We start from the raw sequence: 16329 nt of genomic DNA, 5'->3' as shown, positions 1-16329 counted from the left end.
TTATTCTGCTGCAGACTACCTGAAGCAGACGGCTCGGGTAGAGGGCTCAAGAAATCCTCAAAGTCGGTCACGGGCAGCAGAGAGTTGAGATCTGAGGAGAGGCAGAGAGCCAGAGGGCAAGGCAGAGAAGAAGACCCGGTTATCCTGCTGCTTTCACTGGATCAAACATTATTACCTGACAGAACAGAGGAAGGGAGCTGCTTCGTGGACATACGGCGGCTCCTGAGAATTATCAGGTAGCAACATGTCAACGACGCGCTTCACTTCGTTTATTTGCAGCACGCAGGTATTTATAGACGTTCTCGTCTTCGGAGCAGTGTGAGGTTCTGCAGGGGCGGCGAGGCACAGCATGGAAGCTGCAGGATGCCTCGTCTCCAGACTATTCTCCTGTCAAACTCCTCTCTGCACTGATACTTACTTACTGCCGAGTCTTATTAGGGGCCGAGCCCGAGGGCGAGGTGGCCTCAGACCCTCGCCTGAGGGCAAGGCCTCCATTCTTCCTCCGTTTCTTCTTATTATCATCACCACTAGTTTGACACCAAATTTGACCCCCTAAACATGCACAAAAACTCACCAAATTTGGCACGCACATCTGGACAGATGAAAAATTTGATAAAATACAGAAATTAACCCCATAACCCCATCTGCTCTCTAGCGCCACCTAGAAACAGTAAAATAGCCACCACGGCCCGGAGGAATGTCGTAGAGAGATCAAAGCAACGCTCAAGCGTTCATCTCATCGAGATCTAAAATTCACCCGGAGAAACACCTATACCTAAATCCAACAGGAAGTCCGCTATTTCCCTTTCAGTGTAAAATTTGGCAAAAAATGACTCCTCATTTAAACATTATCTTGTCCGAGACCGCTTGTCGTAGAGACGTCAGAGTGGCGCCAAATAATAGAGGACAAGTTTCTCTTCAGAAGTTGTTATAAACTTTTTCAAAGTCTCAGGGTGTGGATGGTGTTAACCCTTAAAGTTGAAGTCTGAAAACCCACTTGAAACACTACAATAGACACTGTGTCCCGCATGAATGTCGTAGAGAGATCGAATCGACATGAACGCGTTCGTCCTGTCGAGATCTAAAATTCACCAGTTGACACCAACGACCTAAATCCAACAGGAAGTCCGTGATTTCCTGTCAAATCAAATTTATCTCAAAACACGCCTCACCCCAAAACCATTAAAATGGACTTTTTGTCCCGTCGGAATGTCGTACGGAGATCAAAAACACATGGACGAGTTCGTCTTGTCAAGATCTACAACTTTCGCGCTGATACCCATGACCTAAATCCAACAGGGAGTCCGTGATTTCCACTCTGTATGTAAAATTTTGCTCAAAAATCTCCCTTTCTTTACCAATTAAGGCTCCCCCTGTCAAAACTAGAAGTCTGACTGCTCTGAAAACTTCAGCGCTGAAAGACAACTAATTTTGCTGTCAAACGTGATATTTTTGCTCACTTTGGCCAAAGGGAATGGACTCCCCAGCTGTTTTTTACCAAAGAGAAACTGTGTGTTTCTGCTCTCCCACTCTAACGACTTGACGTATTTCACCATATTTGGGCACGAGAGCTGCTGTCACTGACCTCAAACCTGCTGTAAAATCACACTCAGTCAGTTGTGTAATTACCACTTTAGTGTAGTTTTGTTGTTATTTTAAAGAAATCAGGTGTGGATTTAGACTCTCGTTCAAAGGGTCCAGGGACTGGCTGACGAGTCTCTGCTGGTCTGTCTCTATAATAGTCTCTGTTTGGGATCGGTTGGTAGAGTGTGTCATCTCCACACCATCTCCAATGCTTCAAATGGTTTCAAGACCAGTGAATATGAAAACATGTCAGTATAGTCATGTTTCTTTTGTTGGCAAAGTATTTCTTGAACAGTCGTGTCAGACAAGATGAGACTGCAGCATGTCATCTGCTGATGGGCCGATTGTGCTTTTTGTTCAGCCTTTCTGAAGCGTCTGCGTGATGCCAGGACCACCCTGAACTGAGGAGAAGAGATGATGACTGACCACTCCTACCCTGGAGCCAGGATCCTCATCCTCACAGCACAAAAACCTCATCTAACAGTCATGTAAATACACAATCCCATCACCTTGTATACCTGTTCATTGCAGTTATTCTGTAAGTGTGTTATTTCACTATCACCAGTGTTATTTCACTGTAGCCTTAGTGCACAAATTTACCTGTATACACAAAACTCTTACTAATTCACCTTGATCTGAAAATACAAAATCACCTCACTGCTACCTTGAATCACCTTGTGTTTTTGGTTTTTGCTCAAATTGTGAGATTTCATAATTGTTTTCTCCAAGGGAGAAACAATTATTTTTTGCTGAGTCACACCCTGGTGAGACTATGTCTCTTGGCTGGCTTAGTAACGCCTCGGGATCCTCCATGAAGCGCTGGAGGAGGTGTCTGGGGACAGGGAAGTCTGGGCATCCCTGCTTCCGAGACCCAGTCCTGGACCTGGACCAGGGAGATGGACGGATGGACGGACAACACCCATCCTCCAAGGACTGGCTCCCCATCTCTGCTCGAATTGACTAAAAGTTCTGAATCCTCACTCATCAGTGGGTTTACGGAAACGCCCCCTCCTACCCTCACACCTCGACACACTCACGCTGTTCCTGCAACTGCAACCTTCTCCACCCCTCCATGGTGATGGTGGTGTTTTTCATAATCAAGAGGGCCATGCTGTGCCTCCCTAATGTAAGTGACAAAAGTGTGTGTGTGTGTGTGTGTGTGTGTGTGTGTGTGTGTGTGTGTGTGTGTGTGTGTGTGTGTATGTGTGTTCTTGTATTTCTATCCTTGTCGGGGCCAAATGTCCCCACAAGGATAGCAAAACGTGGAATGACGTGCCTTGTGGGGACCTTTTTCCGGTCCTAAGTAGGAGAAACAGTGTTTTCTTGACCATGTTGTTGTTACTGAAAAAAGTAAAAGTGCAAAAACATTTCTTTAGGGTTAGGCTTTGTTGTGGTGTGGGTTAGGGTTAGGGTTAGGGTCAGGGTTAGGGGCTAGACATGAATGGGAGTCAATGGACGGTCCCCACAAGGATAGAAATACAAGACTGAGCGTGTGTGTGTGTGTGTGTGTGTGTGTGTGTGTGTGTGTGTGTGTGTGTGTGTGTGTGTGTGTGTGTGTGTGTGTGTGTGTGTGTGCGCGTGCGTCACACATCTATTTTCACTGTGAGGTCTGAGCTGAGATCTGAGCAGTTTTTCATCCAGTTTGTATGGTTGCAGAAATGTTACATTTCAGTAACCCAGAGGTGAAACTGAAAAAGATTTTTTTACTGTGAGCATCAGAAGCCTTTCATAGAAATGAACTGAATTGTCAAGTCTGTAGGATCATCCATGTAGCAGGAATGAGTTTATTAAAATGCGGAAACCTTTGGATTCAGCCAGACAATCTCTCTGCAGAATGCATTGGAGCGGATGGGAGAAAAATCTGCACTCTCCTCAAACAAACACATCTGGCAAGAGAAAAAATTGAGATAGAGAGAAAAAGAAAGCATTGTGAGAATCACAAGGACTGTAGCTATGATTTAATGTATAATATGTTGAGATTGAGCCAGAAATGTGGCTGTGGGGGCGAGAGAACTCTACTGCATTAATACTGCAGTCAACATAATGTGCCCAACTGGTTTCCATAGCAACAGTGTGTGCAGATTGCGATGGGGAATTTGATGACATCATCTTTCATTGGAATGTGAATCAAAGTGAAGCTGTGATGACATCACCAGAGCTGATGTACTGGACCTCCAGACTCAGCTCTCCATTCTGAACTATTCAGAGCTCCGGATCGGCACAGCGGCCTACTGAGGAGAGACATCACCCACCAGCGAGTTAGACACTTCTGACTGAGCTTCTGTTTGCGAGATCTTTGTGGATTTCAGTGTTAGAGTACATTTGGACCGAGGACAATCTTCTGGCAGTATCTTATGAGTACATTTGGGCAGGAGAGAGAACCTTTAGAGCAGTGTTCACTGAGAGATGTAAGAAAACTTGTTTTTAAATGAGAGTTTCTATAAGTTTCCACTAAAACTGTGAATAGTATTTGTTATTGCTGTGATATTGGACACTTAAGCAAATACTGACGTTCTGAACCAATGTCTTTTCAGTTGTCAGGTTCCAGGAAGAGAAAGACAATGATTATGGACCAGTTTTCGCCCATCAACCCGACGGCTTCTCTCTATGTGGGAGACCTGCACCCCAGCACCACTGAGATGATGATATATGAGGCCTTCAGCCAGGTGGGGCCCGTCATCTCCGTGAGGGTGTGCAGACACCGCCTGACCCGCCGCTCCCTTGGTTATGGTTTTGTGAACTACCAGAACCGCCAAGATGGTGAGTTTTATCTAAACAAGCTCTAAAGGAGGCGCTGAGCCTCCAGAGTGTCTCTCTTCATGGTTTCAGTCTTAGTCCTGTGTGATGCTGCATCTCGAGGGGCGACCCTGTTAACAAGCTGTTGTTTTTCTTTTTGTCTTTTCTGTGGTCTGTGTGTAGCTGAGCGAGCCCTGGACGAATTGGCATTCACTACGATCAACGGCCGGCCGGCGCGGATCATGTGGTGCCAACATGACCCCTCCCAGAGAGCCAGCGGAGCGGCCAACATCCTCATCAAGAACCTCGACAAGTCCATCGACAGCCTGGCCCTCCTGGACACGTTCTCGGCCTTCGGGACAGTGCTGTCCTGTAAAGTGAGTACGGGGGCCTTGCCCTGTTGACATGTAGAGCGTTTACTTTGCAAAACAGTCTTGAATCTTGTGGAGTTGATTGTTTTTGTGAAAATGCATGATGCTCGTGAATGTTTCTGACTCCTGGCTCTTCCTCTTTCTAGGTGGCCTGTGACGACAACAACATCTCCAGGGGTTATGGCTACGTCCACTTCGAGACGGCAGAGGCCGCTGAGCGGGCCACTAAGACGCTGAACGGAATGCTGTTTAACGACCAGCAAGTGTAAGTGTGATTTCTGCTCCTCAAACTGCTCCATCCTGCTACTGCAAGTTATGAAGGCAGGTTTTGACACATTTGACTTTATGTTTCATGATATTTTCTTCAACAGAACAATTGAACCGTTCCAGCCGTACGAGGACAGGGAGGCTGAGCTTGCGATACAGGCCAGGGAGTTTACCAACGTCTATGTCAAGAACTTTGGAGACGACATGGATGATGGGAGGCTAAAAGAGCTCTTCAGCAAATACGGTAAGAGAGTCAGATTTAATCTCCACTCAGCATTCACAGCTGAGGATGTGAGCCGATATTAATCAGCTGCTGTTTATGACAGGACCCACATCCAGCGTCTGTGTGATGAGGGACGAGAACGGAGGGTCGAAGGGATTTGGATTTGCCCGGTTTGAGACACATGAGGACGCACAGAAGGTAAGAACCACTTCTGAGGACGACTGACGGATAGATGACACATTCTGCTTCAAATCACGATAACCATGTTTATTTCCTCCCAGGCGGTGGACGACCTTAACGGCAAATACCTGAACGGCCGGCAGCTGTTTGTGTGTCGTGCCCAGAAGAGAGGAGAGCGGCAGATCGAGCTCAGGCGCCGGTTTGAGCCCGAGACCCTGGATCGCGGGGGCAGGTATCAGGTCAGTAGGTCACTGAACTCATGTGTCTGATCACTTTCTGAGGAGCAGATCCTTCACCCTCAGAATGAAAGTGGCAGAGGACCTCTGAGTCCAGGCTGTACTGTTTACAGAAAGTGAATGACTGTCATTCGGGTGGCACTAACTTCTCCTTTGTCCTTGAATTAACTAGGGGGTCAACCTGTATATCCACAACTTGGATTCAGACATGAATGAGGAGCGTCTGTACAGAGCTTTCAGTGAGTTTGGAAGCATCGTAAGCGTCAAGGTGAGCAGTCAAGCAGCAGTGAATTACAAACTTTAATGGATTTCTAATTCCTAATTCCTGTCGTATGTCAATACGTCTTGTGTAAACTCAGGTGACAGACATTTTGAATGAGTAGGAACTCTGAGAAAGACGATGTTTAATTGAATGTTTTCATACCTGAACTCAAAGAGTTAAACTTGTGTCTCTTCCACAGGTGGTGAGAGAGGGGGAACGGTGCAAAGGGTTTGGGTTTGTGTGTTTTTCGTCCCCCGAGGAGGCCAGCAAGGCCATTAAGGAGATGAACGGCCGTGTGTTGGGCACCAGGGCCCTCTATGTGGTGCTGGCCTGGGCTTGCCCCGGTGTCCGTCTCCAGCAGGGGCCCTGTATGCGACCCCGACGGGAGGCCTACATGGGACCCCGGTATCAGCCTTACAGGCGACCCCGGCAGGACCCACAGGTACACCCCCAGCAGCAGCCTCACCCAGACCTCCATCAGCAGCCTCACCCGAACCTCCAGCAGCAGCCTCACCCACTGCTCCATCAGCAGCCTTACCCAGACCTCCATCAGCAGCCTCACCCAGACCTCCTTCAGCCTCACCCAGACCTCCATCAGCAGCCTCACCCAGACCTCCATCAGCAGCCTCACCCACTGCTCCATCAGCAGCCTCACCCAGACCTCCAGCAGCAGCCTCACCAACAGTGGCGGTCCCGTGCACGTGACCGACGTGAGCCCCACCGGCGTCCGCAACATGGGCCCTACGTGCGCCCTCAGCGGGAGCGTAACGCACGCTTCAGACGTGGGCCCCACACGCCCCCCCAGCAGGAGGCCCACTCACACACCCAGTGGGAGCCTTGGGAATGCCCCAACTGTGGGCACAACATTCGGCCCCAATATGAGCCCGATGTGCAGCCCTGACCAGATCCCCACCTCTGCCCCCGGTATTGACCCTACATTCGGCCCCGGTTTGATCCCTGCCTATGAAAAGATGGAATAGTTTCATGAACGATGAAGAAAGGAGAAAAAAAGACAACAAAAAGAAAGAAAGAAGCATCGAAGCAGCAAAACTGCCAACAAAAATGATTGATATCATATATTTCATCATAAAACCTCTGAAAAAATCGATAAAATCTTCATTACAAACACAGAGGGAAGGAAATAGAAAAACCCACTGCTCCAGCAGCCTCACCCAGACCTCCAGCAGCCTCACCCACTGCTCCATCAGCAGCCTCACCCACTGCTCCAGCAGCAGCCTCACCCAGACCTCCATCAGCAGCCTCACCCAGACCTCCATCAGCAGCCTCACCCAGACCTCCATCAGCAGCCTCACCCAGACCTCCATCAGCAGACTCACCCACTGCTCCATCAGCAGCCTCACCCAGACCTCCATCAGCAGCCTCACCCACTGCTCCATCAGCAGCCTCACCCAGACCTCCATCAGTAGCCTCACCCAGACCTCCATCAGCAGCCTCACCCACTGCTCCATCAGCAGCCTCACCCAGACCTCCATCAGCACCCTCACCCAGACCTCCAGCAGCAGCCTCACCCACTGCTCCATCAGCAGCCTCACCCAGACCTCCAGCAGTAGCCTCACCCGCTGCTCCATCAGCAGCCTCACCCACTGCTCCATCAGCAGCCTCACCCAGACCTCCATCAGCAGCCTCACCCAGACCTCCATCAGCAGCCTCACCCAGACCTCCATCAGCAGCCTCACCCAGACCTCCAGAATGAGGACCACCCACACCTCCAGCAGCAGCCTCACCAACAGTGGCGGTCCCGTGCACGTGACCGACGTGAGCCCCACCGGCGTCCGCAACATGGGCCCTACGTGCGCCCTCAGCGGGAGCGTAACGCACGCTTCAGACGTGGGCCCCACACGCCCCCCCAGCAGGAGGCCCACTCACACACCCAGTGGGAGCCTTGGGAATGCCCCAACTGTGGGCACAACATTCGGCCCCAATATGAGCCCGATGTGCAGCCCTGACCAGATCCCCACCTCTGCCCCCGGTATTGACCCTACATTCGGCCCCGGTTTGATCCCTGCCTATGAAGAGATGGAATAGTTTCATGAACGATGAAGAAAGGAGAAAAAAAGACAACAAAAACAAAGAAAGAAGCATCGAAGCAGCAAAACTGCCAACAAAAATGATTGATATCATATATTTCATCATAAAACCTCTGAAAAAATCGATAACATCTTCATTACAAACACAGAGGGAAGGAAATAGAAAAAGAAGCATAGAAAAGGAAAATAAAAAAATGACTATCTCTCTAAAACATAAAACAAATAAATATTTGAATGCATCAAACAAATCTTCAAGAATCTGTCTTTGATCGATGTAGTTTACATGATGAAAAGGAGGAAGAAGAACTTCAGTCTGACTCAGAAACAACCTGTTCTGACGAGGGCTCCTCAGAGCGACGATTAGACCGCTGAAACTCCGAAGAAAGGATGAATTTGGGGCAAACAAACTTAAATATTATGTTTTTGGACTTCTGAGACCAACATGACATGACTGAAAAATAGCATAATATGTCCCCTTTAAGTTTTGGCAAATTAAAAATCAACCTACATCTGACACATAAAGCAGTGATTGAATTACAGACAGCAGTGTTTTCATGTGTCTCACCAGTCATGCAGACATCGATAGTTCTCCCATCGTTACAGTATCAATTCTCCATTATCCACAAAGTAAAGAACCCTCATAGTCTTTAATAAATACAATAAAGTGTTTAAAATTCAAAAGTGAAAAACAAGCAGAAGTACTCGACGGTGGTTGGGAAACACTTTTGTCAATGAAAACTCTGAGAGAGCTGACAGAGCAAGCAGATTTCCAGCAGATAAAAACACATTGCTTGGCTCTGAGGCCTGCTGGCTGCAAAGCTAAAGATCAGAACCTGAAAATTCTGTGAGAGACTTTGTGCGAATGTCACGGATGTCGTCCATTTGGGAGGACGCCGCGTAATCCACTTCACCTGGGGCCCTTGTATACGAGGATTGAACGTTCTGCCATCCATTTATACAAATGGATTTAATACCATTGTTTGTAATCGGATTGAAAAAGACACCCATGTAAACTGGACCAATGCTGCAGCCAGAGTTCTGACAAGAACCAGCAGGACAAATATCAGCCCAATATTAGCTTCTCTTCACTGGCTTCCTGTTCCTCCAACAGGATTTAAAATCCTTCTTTTCACCTATAAAGCTCTTAATAGCCAGGCCCCAACATAACTTAGGGTCTGTTCAGTATATTCCTGTAAAATCCAGATTTTCCAGGGTGTGAAAGCTCCCCTGAACTCAGATCCAGATCTTTCAGGTGAGCTCTGGACCCCTGGAACTGCCCTGGTCTCAGAGAGCCTGTTGGTCCATTCACCAGCTGCAGAGGGAGGACGTCAGGTGGACCTCAATGCATTTGAATAGCAGGATGAACAAAGCCAGCGCTGCCAGTCAGAAGAAGCAAATAAAGAGTCAAACTGTCTGGTGGGCAGACGAGGAGTGGTGAGGGAGAGCAGGCGCTCACTGATAGATGAACGAGACTGTAATTCACGGTTGTTTCAGGTTAGCCAATGGCTGCTAACCAAAACATTTGATTTGAGAAACATTTGATAAAATACAGAAATTAACCCCATAACCCCATCTGCTCTCTAGCGCCACCTAGAAACAGTAAAATAGCCACCACGGCCCGGAGGAATGTCGTAGAGAGATCAAAGCAACGCTCAAGCGTTCATCTCATCGAGATCTAAAATTCACCCGGAGAAACACCTATACCTAAATCCAACAGGAAGTCTGCTATTTCCCTTTCAGTGTAAAATTTGGCAAAAAATGACTCGTCATTTAAACATTATCTTGTCCGAGACCGCTTGTCGTAGAGACGTCAGAGTGGCGCCAAATAATAGAGGACAAGTTTCTCTTCAGAAGTTGTTATAAACTTTTTCAAAGTCTCAGGGTGTGGATGGTGTTAACCCTTAAAGTTGAAGTCTGAAAACCCACTTGAAACACTACAATAGACACTGTGTCCCGCATGAATGTCATAGAGAGATCGAATCAACATGAACGCGTTCGTCCTGTCGAGATCTAAAATTCACCAATTGACACCAACGACCTAAATCCAACAGGAAGTCCGTGATTTCCTGTCAAATCAAATTATCTCAAAACACTCCTCACCCCAAAACCATTAAAATGGACTTTGTGTCGCGTCGGAATGTCATACGGAGATCAAAAACACATGGACGAGTTCGTCTTGTCAAGATCTACAACTTTCGCGCTGATACCCATGACCTAAATCCAACAGGGAGTCCGTGATTTCCACTCTCTATGTAAAATTTCTCTCAAAAATCTCCCTTTCTTTACCAATTAAGGCTCCCCCTGTCAAAACTAGAAGTCTGACTGCTCTGAAAACTTCAGCGCTGAAAGACAACTAATTTTGCTGTCAAACGTGATATTTTTGCTCACTTTGGCCAAAGGGAATGGACTCCCCAGCTGTTTTTTACCAAAGAGAAACTGTGTGTTTCTGCTCTCCCACTCTAACGACTTGACGTATTTCACCATATTTGGGCACGAGAGCTGCTGTCACTGACCTCAAACCTGCTGTAAAATCACACTAACCCCTAAATTCCACATCCTCCGGTCCGCTCCGTCTGCGCTCAGCTCAGCTCCGGTCCGACCGCCGCAGCAAATACGTTGCTATTTTAATGACTGTAGCGGATTTCATAGCCTCCGCTCTGCTCCGGTCCGCTCTGCTCCGCTCCGTCAGTCCAAAATAGAGCCGAGGTCTATTTTTCTCTCCGGTCCGGTCCGTCAGGTCTCCATACGCATAAATTTCCACAGTTCAGATGCACTAAACAGGAAAGAGAACTCCAACAACCTCCGGTTTTATACAAAATAAAATCATTTTGTCTTTATTAAAACTTTAAACTGTTAAAAGACTTTTTTTTTTCCGTCACATTAATTGTCGGATATATCACGAATAGACGTACCATACTGATTAAAATATACACTTTAAAAAGCGGGCAAACAAAAATTAAAACACACTATCAAATTTTTTTTGACAAACTTCTGTTTTGCCTGTAATCAAACTATAGTCGAACGTTTCTGAATGTTTACACAGCTGCATATATGGCCCATTTGCAGGCTATTGTCCATAAATTTCGTGTTTTCTACAAAATACATAGCCTATTCAGGACCATGTATGCATTTTATTCTGAATGGCCCGAATGTCAACATCCTGTTGCACGAAATTCAGCGTGTTGAAGCACAACAACCAGGATGAAGAGACGCTGATTTTGGAAGTGGAGAATCATAAAATTTTATATGACCCCAGTCATCCTTTCTACCCGGATGTACAGAGAAAGATGCCAGTGTGGCCCAGACTGCTCAGCTTTTGGAGGTTGATGCGAAATAGCGCATGCGCTGCTCTGCTTCTCCGGCCGGGCGGAATAGAGACGCAGCGGAGCAAAGCGGACGCTGTGGGTTTTGAACAAACGGAGCGGTCCGGAGCGCAGCGGTCCGGAGCTGAGCGGAGCAGAGACGCACGCAGTGGAATTAAGCAGTCAGTCAGTTGTGTAATTACCACTTTAGTGTAGTTTTGTTGTTATTTTAAAGAAATCAGGTGTGGATTTAGACTCTCGTTCAAAGAGTCCAGGGACTGGCTGACGAGTCTCTGCTGGTCTGTCTCTAAATAGTCTCTGTTTGGGATCGGTTGGTAGAGTGTGTCATCTCCACACCATCTCCAATGCTTCAAATGGTTTCAAGACCAGTGAATATGAAAACATGTCAGTATAGTCATGTTTCTTTTGTTGGCAAAGTATTTCTTGAACAGTCGTGTCAGACAAGATGAGACTGCAGCATGTCATCTGCTGATGGGCCGATTGTGCTTTTTGTTCAGCCTTTCTGAAGCGTCTGCGTGATGCCAGGACCACCCTGAACTGAGGAGAAGAGATGATGACTGACCACTCCTACCCTGGAGCCAGGATCCTCATCCTCACAGCACAAAAACCTCATCTAACAGTCATGTAAATACACAATCCCATCACCTTGTATACCTGTTCATTGCAGTTATTCTGTAAGTGTGTTATTTCACTATCACCAGTGTTATTTCACTGTAGCCTTAGTGCACAAATTTACCTGTATACACAAAACTCTTACTAATTCACCTTGATCTGAAAATACAAAATCACCTCACTGCTACCTTGAATCACCTTGTGTTTTTGGTTTTTGCCCAAATTGTGAGATTTCATAATTGTTTTCTCCATGGGAGAAACAATTATTTTTTGCTGAGTCTCACCCTGGTGAGACTTTTGGCTCTAATTTGACGGCGCAACTTGGCGATGATCAGCGGCGGAGGCAGCGCATTCCTATTTTCGACAGGCGCAGAAGAGGGTTTCTGACCGGTCTGCTGCACTTGCGCCGAGATGGGCGTGGCGGCGCACCAGGGGGAGGGGTCGACAGAATCAGCTGGCGCAGTGAGAGTTTATTGCGGAAGGTGTGAGCAGGCTGGGGAGGAGGATCTAATGATAATTTGTCTGAGAAAACCTCAGAGGCAGGGTTTCAGCTTGTCAGTGTCATGAAAGATACACAAAATCACTCATGAACCACATAATTGTTTTTATTATCTTCTTTAGCACTAGAACATCCAAGACGATCTGACAGACCATTTGGGTTTTTAGAATTCAAATAAATCTGTTAAAAATAATTCCCCTGTCCTCTAATTCTTTGACTTTTCCTAAATATGTGTCTTGTGTGTTTTTCTGAAGCAAATAAGGTCCTAACAATGACACAGATAATATTACAAAGCATTTATACCTCCAAAGGCCAACAGTGGTCTGTGAGACTTATTATTTATTTATTTATTTATTTATTTATTATTATTATTATTATTATTATTAGACTGATTAAAAAGATGCACTTCACGGGGCTTTTTTTTTCTTCTGTGATTGATTTGTTTTGGTTCATGCGCGCATCTGAACAGGGAGCTAGCTCTGACAGCAGACAATCAGACAGATGGCCAAAAATATCAAGCAAATCCCAAAAGAAAGACAGTAAAAACAGGCATAAATAAGAGATATAAGGTGGAAGAAGCTTTAGCAATGATACAGGAGGTCAGTGAGGGGGAACTGGATGGCGGAGACGTGTCGGACATCAGCGATCTTGACTGGAGTGAAGAGGAGGAATGTTCTGAATCAGAGTCAGAACAGTCGCGGGCCAAAAAGCGAAACAAATATAATGCTGCTGCCCCAAAAATACCCGACCGACCTCCAGCTGCTGTACAGTCCAGCGTAGAACCTGCAGTGGCGCATGAAGCGCTCACGCGTCACCTCCAGGTAGAGAATTACTGTAGGCTACTGTCAGTTTACAACTAAATAATAATAACATAAAATGGTGTAAAATTATTGTTATTATTATTATTATTATTATTATTATTATTATTATTATTATTATTATTATTATTATTTAAACTAATGTAATAAATCTGAGCACAACAGTGAACACGGTATTGACAGCAGGGGCACTGCAGCGTCTCCAGATGTGCCAGTTACAGATTCAGGTAAAATATTATATCCTCCATTAAAGTACAGCAAACCATGTATTTTTCGTTTCCAAAAATTAATTTTAGAACGAACATATTTTCTGAATAAATACCTTTGTCCTGTTGAGCCTGCAGTCCCAGAATAAAATGAGCAGGGTGAGGACGGGTCGGTGTGGGAAGGTGTCCGTCCTGGTGCGCAGCCGGGGAGACTTATTTTACTAATTTTAATATGTTCTTGATTATTATTGACAGTTAATAATACAACTATTTTGTGTGTGTTGGCGTGTGTGTGCGTGTGTATCAGGGAAACGAGTGCGCGGAGTGTGAGTGAGAGGTACGCTGCGCAAATGCACACTGTAAAAAGTTCAATACATTTTAAAACCTGATTTGAGGCATTAATAAAGCAGATATGAGGCAGAAGTTTTGCTGATCCACTTGATTTAATATTTTGTTTCTTTACCTTAATTTCTAATGCATTAGATTACAGAAAAGCAACCTGTTGGTGTGCTCCTGCGCAAAAACACTGCATATGACAGTCTGGCTGACCATAGCGGCCTTTGGAGGGGGGTAAGAATGCTGGCAACACGTGAAGCAGAGCGGAGGACGGAGCAGATAGCAGATGTCGCCACCATTCTCTCATAAATGATTATCCTTCGTCTGGGATGGCCGGAATGCCATGTGTGTGATAGGAATTATAGGGAATCATTTCAGAGGACATCGATCTGATGACAACTGAACCAGCAGTCCTAAGTAGACTCACCCAGCTCTGCTGTGCAGCTGCGCTGAGTGATTGGCATCTGTAATTCTTTGTGCTTTCCCAAATGTATCTTTAAGAGTTATGATGCACACAAATAAAAACAGATTTTCCCTTTCCCTACAAAGTCTGTATGTAGCCGCTAAATGCAGGGTGTCTGCATTTTTATTTCATTTGTCTGGCTCCCCAAGCTCTACAAGAGATTATTTATTTCAAAATGCAGTCATATACATTGTTGCTTCACTATGGTTTAGTATTGAGGTCAGGAAATAAAATGTATTTCATCATGTTAATATAGCAGTGTCCTTCGCTGCAGTGCATTTGAAAAAAAGGAGAGGTGTTAATTTGATTGGTCAAATTGCGCTCAGCTGGGTTAAACCCACTTTCTCTCCTCTCTCTTGCGCCACCTGCGCCGGTGGGCGGGATGGAGGCGTGACTGCGCCTGGTTCACGAAATTAGGACAATTTTCTGGACACGCCCCGTTGACTTTATCCGCCGACGGCACACTTTGCGCTCCGCTGACAGCCGGCGGATTCAGCGTATTCTACCAAGTTAGGGCCCTCAGTCTCTTGGCTGGCCGAGTAACGCCTCGGGATCCTCCATGAAGTGCTGGAGGAGGTGTCTGGGGACAGGGAAGTCTGGGCATCCCTGCTTCCGAGACCCAGTCCTGGATCTGGACCAGGGGGATGGATGGATGGACGGACAACACCCATCCTCCAAGGACTGGCTCCCCATCTCTGCTCGAATTGCCTAAAAGGTCTGATTCCTCACTCATCGGTGGGTTTACGGAAACGCCCCCTCCTACCCTCACACCTCGACACACTCACGCTGCTCCTGCAACTGCAACCTTCTCCACCCCTCCATGGTGATGGTGGTGTTTTTCATAATCATGAGGGCCATGCTGTGCCTCCCTAATGTAAGTGACAAAAGTGTGTGTGTGTGTGTGTGTGTGTGTGTGTGTGTGTGTGTGTGTGTGTGTGTGTGTGTGTGTGTGTATGTGTGTGTGTGTGTGTGTGTGTGTGTGTGTGTGTGTGTGTGTGTGTGTGTATGTGTTCTTGTATTTCTATCCTTGTCGGGGCCAAATGTCCCCACAAGGATAGCAAAACGTGGAACGACGTGCCTTGTGGGGACCTTTTTCCGGTCCTAAGTAGGAGAAACAGTGTTTTCTTGACCATGTTGTTGTTACTGAAAAAAGTAAAAGTGCAAAAACATTTCTTTAGGGTTAGGCTTTGTTGTGGTGTGGGTTAGGGTTAGGGTAAGGGTCAGGGTTAGGGGCTAGACATGAATGGGAGTCAATGGACGGTCCCCACAAGGATAGAAATACAAGACTGTGCGTGTGTGTGTGTGTGTGTGTGTGTGTGTGTGTGTGTGTGTGTGCGCGCGTCACACATCTATTTTCACTGTGAGGTCTGAGCTGAGATCTGAGCAGTTTTTCATCCAGTTTGTATGGTTGCAGAAATGTTACATTTCAGTAACCGAGAGGTGAAACTGAAAAAGATTTTTTTACTGTGAGCGTCAGAAGCCTTTCATAGAAATGAACTGAAATTGTCAAGTCTGTAGGATCATCCATGTAGCAGGAATGAGTTTATTAAAATGCGGAAACCTTTGGATTCAGCCAGACAATCTCTCTGCAGAATGCATTGGAGCGGATGGGAGAAAAATCTGCACTCTCCTCAAACAAACACATCTGGCAAGAGAAAAAATTGAGATAGAGAGAAAAAGAAAGCATTGTGAGAATCACAAGGACTGTAGCTACGATTTAATGTATAATATGTTGAGATTGAGGCAGAAATGTGGCTGTGGGGGCGAGAGAACTCTACTGCATTAATACTGTCGTCAACATAATGTGCCCAACTGGTTTCCATAGCAACAGTGTGTGCAGATTGCGATGGGGAATTTGATGACATCATCTTTCATTGGAATGTGAATCAAAGTGAAGCTGTGATGACATCACCAGAGCTGATGTACTGGACCTCCAGACTCAGCTCTCCATTCTGAACTATTCAGAGCTCCGGATCGGCACAGCGGCCTACTGAGGAGAGACATCACCCACCAGCGAGTTAGACACTTCTGACTGAGCTTCTGTTTGCGAGATCTTTGTGGATTTCAGTGTTAGAGTACATTTGGACCGAGGACAATCTTCTGGCAGTATCTTATGAGTACATTTGGGCAGGAGAGAGAACCTTTAGAGCAGTGTTCACTGAGAG

The 16329-nt window shown here is 46.3% G+C and overlaps 2 protein-coding genes across 2 annotated transcripts in view; one reads left to right on the top strand and one right to left on the bottom strand.

Annotated features, from left to right (window-relative positions):
- ltk (leukocyte receptor tyrosine kinase) overlaps positions 1-16329 on the bottom strand; it is an 85895-nt gene that overhangs the window by 18506 nt on the left and 51060 nt on the right. The window contains exon 11 of the mRNA XM_030116845.1: positions 20-91. Coding sequence (XP_029972705.1) covers positions 20-91 — 72 coding nt within the window. The remainder of the gene's footprint in view (positions 1-19; positions 92-16329) is intronic.
- On the top strand, positions 4152-6760 carry LOC115407064 (polyadenylate-binding protein 1-like). Its single transcript, XM_030117421.1, has 9 exons — positions 4152-4344; positions 4504-4697; positions 4838-4956; positions 5063-5202; positions 5285-5379; positions 5463-5600; positions 5770-5865; positions 6059-6301; positions 6617-6760. The coding sequence occupies exons 1-9, from the start codon at positions 4152-4154 to the stop codon at positions 6758-6760; spliced, it is 1362 nt and encodes a 453-aa protein (XP_029973281.1).

The sequence above is a fragment of the Salarias fasciatus genome, chromosome 19 (genome assembly GCF_902148845.1).
Source record: "Salarias fasciatus chromosome 19, fSalaFa1.1, whole genome shotgun sequence".
Lineage (NCBI taxonomy): Eukaryota > Metazoa > Chordata > Actinopteri > Blenniiformes > Blenniidae > Salarias > Salarias fasciatus.
The sequence above is the reverse complement of the archived record's forward strand: the minus strand, read 5'-3'. Positions and strand labels throughout refer to the sequence as shown.